The 6,887-nt window shown below is 27.4% G+C and overlaps 2 protein-coding genes across 4 annotated transcripts in view; one reads left to right on the top strand and one right to left on the bottom strand.

Moving 5' to 3' along the window:
• Window positions 1–1,400, top strand: part of LOC108690665 (ubiquitin-conjugating enzyme E2-22 kDa) — a 3,704-nt gene extending 2,304 nt beyond the window's left edge. The window contains exons 3-5 of one of the 3 annotated variants that reach the window (XM_018198068.1): window positions 313–395; window positions 629–792; window positions 896–1,400. In XM_018198068.1, coding sequence (XP_018053557.1) covers window positions 639–792; window positions 896–1,035 — 294 coding nt within the window. In that variant the 5' untranslated portion in view covers window positions 313–395; window positions 629–638 and the 3' untranslated portion in view covers window positions 1,036–1,400. Of the gene's footprint in view, window positions 1–312; window positions 396–628; window positions 833–895 lie in introns of all 3 variants that reach the window. The other 2 variants (XM_018198066.1, XM_018198067.1) reach the window with 2 other exon arrangements.
• Window positions 1,401–4,281: 2,881 nt separating this feature from the next.
• On the bottom strand, window positions 4,282–6,859 carry LOC108690657 (E3 ubiquitin-protein ligase RFWD3-like). Its single transcript, XM_018198052.1, has 3 exons — window positions 6,393–6,859; window positions 5,990–6,190; window positions 4,282–5,880 (listed from the first exon to the last, which is right to left on the bottom strand). The coding sequence occupies exons 1-3, from the start codon at window positions 6,400–6,402 to the stop codon at window positions 4,397–4,399; spliced, it is 1,695 nt and encodes a 564-aa protein (XP_018053541.1). The 5' UTR covers window positions 6,403–6,859; the 3' UTR covers window positions 4,282–4,396.
• Window positions 6,860–6,887: the final 28 nt, after the last annotated feature.

Raw genomic sequence — 6,887 nt, 5'->3', positions numbered from 1 at the left:
GTTTTTTTTTTTTTTTTTTTTTTTTTTTTTTTTTAATATTTGTGTAGCAAGCATAGCTTCTAAAAAATGTCTATTATCTTTTTTTATTACAATACAATAATATAACAAAGTTACTCATAAGACATGAATATTATAAATCTTATCATTTTATTGATTTTCATAAATTGACAACACATATATTATCAATATATTATGTCTTCAGTATAAATTTGTATACTGTATTTTAAATATTCATAATAGATAAAATAAATTTCAAGTTTTCATAAATAAATTGTCAAAAGTTTTGTATTATATAAAATTTATATTTTGCAGGTACGTTTTATAACAAAAATATGGCATCCCAATATATCTTCTGTTACTGGTGCCATATGTTTGGATATTTTGAAAGATCAATGGCATGTATTTTTATTATAAATTTATTAATTAAATTATGAATGTTTGTATAGCAAAAACTTTTATTTAATATTTATATAATTTTACAACTTCTTTTACTAAATGAAAAGATATTTGTTATTTATTGTTTATATATTTGATTATGTATTTACATATTTTTTAAATTTAATCTTGTGACTTTATATGTAATATAATTATGCATCTGTAAAATAATCTCATTATTATCATATTTAAGGGCTGCCGCAATGACTTTGCGTACGGTACTGCTATCGCTTCAAGCGTTATTATCTGCAGCAGAACCTGATGATCCTCAGGATGCAGTAGTCGCTAAACAATATAAAGAACATCCTGAATTGTTTCGTCAAACTGCCACACATTGGACATTTATATATGCAGGTGGTACGTGCATTATTCCTGCGTATATATTCGCGCATTTTATGTATGTATGTATATATATATATTTTTTTTTTTGTTAAAATACTCATTTATATTGATTCTCTAGGGCCAACGAAAATGCCTGATTTAGATGACAAGATAAGAAGATTAACAGATATGGGAATCGAAGAACATAACGCGAGAGTCGCTCTATCTTCATATAATTGGGACTTGGAACGCGCCACCGAGCACTGCCTCTTTAGTTAGTGATAACTATATAGTTAATTTATCACATCCATTCATTTTCTGCAAAAAAAATTTCCTTGTAATAAAATCATGTCCGAATATTGATATCATTGATTTTACAATTGGAATTCTGCAGTTATATTGACAATAGCTGGATGATGAAAAGAAATTATCTGAAGAGTTATCCAACATTTATCAATAGTCTATTTAATTTGTAACATAAGAGCGAAGGAAAAATAATTAAAAAAAAAATGATTAGAATTAACAAGAAAAATTTTAAACATTTTCTGAGAACTATACTGTTCTGCATTACATTCTGTTCAAATTCCATTGTTGCTTAAGAAATAGCGTAATTTTACAACAAAGTTTAAATTGATATATTCTTGATTGTTTATTTTGTACGTAATAATTCAATATATCACAAATTAAATGATATAAATGCATAATATCTTTTAATTCTGTGTATCACTTTCGAAATTTTATTTTATCTTTTATAATTAGCCTTTGATAATTTTAATTGCATTCTAGATTTTCAATTTGTATTTGAAATATTGTCAGTAAAGTCTAATACATTCATTCAGACTACATCTTTCAAGTATAATTTGATCCCGTTTACAATTTCTATACTTTATAATCTATTTTTCATATCAGTGATGCACAAATTTTTATAAACTGTACCTAATCTATATATTTCATCTTTACATGATTATATCATTTATATTCTTAATAGAAATTGCATATTACAATAAAAATATATTTAATAAAAAATATATTAGATAATTCGCTCGTATAAATTTCAAACAATAAAATAAGGAGCTTTTAAGCATTAACAATAAACGAGCCAGGCCATTATAATAATAGAGCTTTGAAAGATGTAAACAATAAACCTTTATTATTCTAAGTCCTCATTAGCCGTATTTATAAATGAAATAAAAACTCTTAACAATAATTTATATAAACAATAATTTATATAATTTATGTAAACATATTAAAAACTTAGAAATTATTTCCAGTAATGGTATAAAAAATGTTTTCCGGTTAATATAATTATATATTATATGATGTATAATATTAATTATATTAATATACATTTATAGACATAGCTGATGAGAACTTAGCATGGTTGAAACGTTCCGTGAAATGATAATAAAAGAATAATAAAGGTTTACTGTTTACATCTTCCAAAGCTCGTTTATTGTAATGGCCTGGTAGAAGCTTCTTATTTTATTATTTGAAAAATATATTTCTTTTGTTCTTTAATACAAGGTACACATCTTGTTATTACAGCTTATAAATTTTTTTTATAGTTTTGCAATGTTAAATGTTTTTAATAAAAAAAAAAGTTTACACTAATTTGAAATCTATCAGTATTATTAAGTGTAATTTGGTCATCACTGATTTATGATAAATAAAAATGTTAATATATATATGCATATGTTCAAAAAAAGTAATCTCTTTCATTTGAAAAAAGGTAGAGAAAGCATAACTTATGTGAGCAAATCGCTTGTATATTATTGAAATAAGATATGACCTGTAAAAAGATTCATATACTTGTTCGCCTCGATGTCAATATTTTATACTTGTACATTTTTAGTGTTGGTTTACAGGAAGTAAAACTATTCACATCATAGATATGTATCTTTCGACAAGTATATATCTTGTCTTACTTGTTTTTGTATTTGTGTCATGCCGTGTACATTCCAGACTCAGGTGTAAATGGCATTTATTTAACGGCCTCAATTAAATTTTACATAAAAATATATAATTGGAGAAAAAGGTTCAAAACAGATTAAATTCATTCTAATAACAATCCTGTAAAACTGTGAAACAGCATAGCTAGAAAGAATGAAGATGGAAATTTAATTAGCCCATTATTTGTATAATAATGTATATGATGCAGAAATGCACATAGCTTTTTGTACAATCAAATGTTAAATCATATGCGTTACATGGCGAAAGGATGAATATTGAATTATAGTTTCATCAGTAATATTAATTTGTAATATTAATTTTTTTCATAAATCATGTTTAAAAAAGTGATAGCTAGATCAATTGATTGTAAAAATTGTTTTGCTTTATTTTATTCTTTTAAATATTTAGCTCACGTGTATTATCCTACATATGAGTTTGTTTATGGATGTGGTTGTAGTTCCAACATCCTCTTTGATGTTTTAATTGCTGTAATGTTTAATAATCATGAAAAAATAAATAATTCTTTTTTCATTGTTCCGACTGGATTCTAATCTCTGTATAGATTTGTTCCTTATATTTTTCTCAGAAATATAAAAAATTCTTTTATTCACTAGTACATAAATTTTTATATTATTTTATTTGTTAATAAGTATTTAATACAGATTTTCTTTTTTAATGTCACTTAATAATTGTGCAAATTATCCCAAAGCTGGCCAAACAAATTTCTCACTAAATTTCTTGTACTACGTAAACAATATCAAAAAATATTTGTAAAATCAACTATTGCAATAAGTTGCTGAACATTTTTTTTTTTTTTGTTAAAAGTACTATTAAACTTAAATCTCAATTGTACTATGCACAAATATGATTTGATATTATAAACATAAAATAAATTAGTAGCAATAATTCTTCTGAATTCTCTCAGTAATTAAATTAATTAGGTTTAGCGTGTGGATAACAAATAATAATATAGAAAATACAATATAAAAAATAGCTATACCTTTTAGATTGTATTTATATTTCTTATTTAAAAAAGAAAAAAAAGATTTATTCACTATTTATATTTGTTTTTTACTTGAATGTAATTAAAGTGAACAAAAATTCTATAATCCAGTTCGAGAAAAGTTTGCGATGACAATTTCTACAACAGATATTTAATTTTAATCTTTATATATAATTTTAAATTACAAATAATTTTAATATACATGAACATACAACATTGCAATACAAACAAAAAAATTTATAAATCTTAAACAAAGGGCATAATGTATGATAAAATTATGAGACAAATTTAAATAATTTTTAAATCATTCTGAACAATTAAATTATATATCTAAGTCAGTTGTTTTTCTAAATGTAGTTTCATAAAATTTGACTTATTCTATAGGATTCTAAGTACAAAAAATAAAAACAAATAGAAGAATAATAAATTATTGTAAATGAATTTTAGCACACACACACACACACACACACACACACACACACACACACACACACACACACACACTTCTTACATCACCAAAATTTATACATATGAAATCATTACAAAGAAAAAGAGAGAAGTATGTATCTAAGTCAGTCCATTATATATGTATAAAAATACTATATCAAGGATATTTTTGCATTTTGCACAAAATCTCATACACAAATGGCAAGGCAGATTGTGTACATTATTTTGTACATTTGTACTTTATGTTTGTGTTAATTGTCCATAATTATATAACCTAAGTTTCTTTGCAGAAAGACTTGTTAAAAATAAGTTATTATTAATATTAAATGAGCATAGATCCATAACAGGATCTGATACTGGAAGATTATGCAACTTTTGACCACTCGCTACACTCCATAATGATATACTGCTACTGGACTCTATGTATGCTGCGACTAATGTATCATCTTCTACAGACAAATAACATGGTCGAGATAAAAGTTGTTGAGAATTACCAGCTTGGAATGTATGTACGGCATTATATGTAATTATCTCTTCGTTAGATGTATTTCTTTCAATAGTACATACTATATGTCTTGCGTGTGGCTGCCTAGAATTAGGACGAGATGATATAAGACAATGATGATTTTTTTCATCATAGCGTACTGAAATAAAAGGCCCCTCTATAAACATCTGTTTAGATAGATAATTGGTATCCTTAATTTCATATGTATAACACGTATTTAAACGACATGCTATAAATCCACCTCTTCCGATACCACTGCCAGGATTTGGCGGCACTCCTGCCATTGATACAACTGGTGATTTATCCCCGTTACCCTCTAAGACGCTAAGAGCAGAAGAAGTTTGTCTAATATCAAATTGAGAGATAACTCCATTTTGCGCACCAGTCAGAAAAACGTTTGGATTGTCACCTGACCAACAACAACTCCAAAGTGGATATTCTGTTTGGTATGTGTGCACCGTCACATTATTTTGGATGTCCACTAGCTTAGCACATTTATCAAAACCAACACTAAGAAGAATTGTTTGTTGCGTGGAATGAAAAGTCAAATCTCTTATAGCTTGAGTGTGTAAGAAAATAAATTGCCGTAAATTGAAGCATTCACAATCCATTTTCCTTATGCCATATCCATTGAATAATGTGGTTGTTGACTTTTGAGAAACAGCCAGTAATTTATACCATGGATTATAATCCAAGACGCGACAGCCACCATCCTTACAGATTTCTACAGATTGTTCTAAATGAAATTTCCTTGAAGTAAGACTTGATCCACTTGGACAAGTATCAACATTGATTTTTGATTTTTGATTTTCCAATTCGGTAATACGTTTTTTCATGCTATTTACGTGCTCCTCGTATACTTTTAGACGAATGTTAGCGCAGGCTAATTCCTTTCGCAAATTATTCTTTTCAGCTGACACCTTAATCAAATCCTTTTTCAGATTATCATACTCGGTAGAGTCAATTGCTGTCAGCTTTTTCGCATATAGCATCCTAATATGTTTCACCGAGGCTTTCTTATTGCATTGTGGGCAACGGCGATTCGTACTGTTGCAAGAATACTGTAACCACCTTAGAATGCAACTATGCCCGAAGAGATGTCCACAGCGTAAACAGCACAAACGATGTTCTCCTGAGCTGGTCCATTGCTCCATGCATATTGGACATGACTGATCAGAGTCTACATCTGAGACATCCAAGTTTACACTCATTGCATTTGCTACAAGAGAACTAATTTTATTTAGTCACAGTCACAATTATATACATATCCAAAGAGTTTATAAAAGTTTTACACTGCGATAATTCTATTACATAATTATAATACATACTTTGTTGTGAACTTTTAGTTCCATCACTTTCTTCATTATTTTGTATATCATTAGGAATAACATTTTCATTTTCATGTTGATCTTCTACATCTTGCCCTTCTACTTGCATTTGCTCTTCTACTTGCACTGGCTCTCCTGCTTGCACTTGTTCTTCTGCTTGCACTTGCTCCTCTATTTGCATTTGCTCTTCTACATTTTCATCTGTAACAATAATATTGCCAAATATTTGCTGACTTGAAGTCTAATATTGTAAACAAATATTAAACATTTGATATCCTTCCTTATTATAAAAAGTACATAATTGTTAATTACATTATATTCCACAAGTCGAATAACAAATTATAATAACAAATTATGTCGAAAAGATAAATATGCATATTCTTTTTGTTCATTGTATACTCACTGCCTTCCATAACCTTTAATTTTTATTCGATCATCGACTAGACTCTTTAGACATACATAAAATACGTGATCTCCTTTTCAATTCGATATCTATTGTAGATTGGGACACACATAAGACTATTTAATAAATCGTCTTTTTCTCTTTTTAATCGTTAGACTATATAAATTGATCGAAAAGCCGGTTGATTTGTTGTGAAAACAATAGCATTAAAGATAGAGGTAGAGCAGATTATGGAAATAGGACCTGTCGATCCTTGGAAATTCGTCGGAGGCGAATTTCTATTTGATATAATTTTGATTAAAATACCGAATGAATTATAATTACGAATATATGTCTGTGACAGCCTATGTATCTAATATTAGATGTAATTAGATGTAATGAAGAGAAAAAAGGGAAAGACAAAAAACTTTTAAATTTTGAAGTAACACGACAAATATACTTAAATGAGTTGTTTACAATAATCTTGACTGGCGTTTAAAAGAGTACAAGTCGCTT

The sequence above is a fragment of the Atta colombica genome, unplaced genomic scaffold, assembly GCF_001594045.1.
Source record: "Atta colombica isolate Treedump-2 unplaced genomic scaffold, Acol1.0 scaffold348, whole genome shotgun sequence".
Taxonomy (NCBI): Eukaryota; Metazoa; Arthropoda; class Insecta; order Hymenoptera; family Formicidae; genus Atta; species Atta colombica.
Note: the sequence above shows the minus strand (reverse complement) of the source record. Positions and strands in the feature narration are given on the sequence as shown.

Bases quoted from the DNA above. Each gene is read 5' to 3' on its own strand.
- LOC108690657 (XM_018198052.1), bottom strand. The intron at 5,881-5,989 runs GTATGTATTATA...GTTCTCTTGTAG, and splicing joins AACTAAAAGTTCACAACAAA to CAAATGCAATGAGTGTAAAC.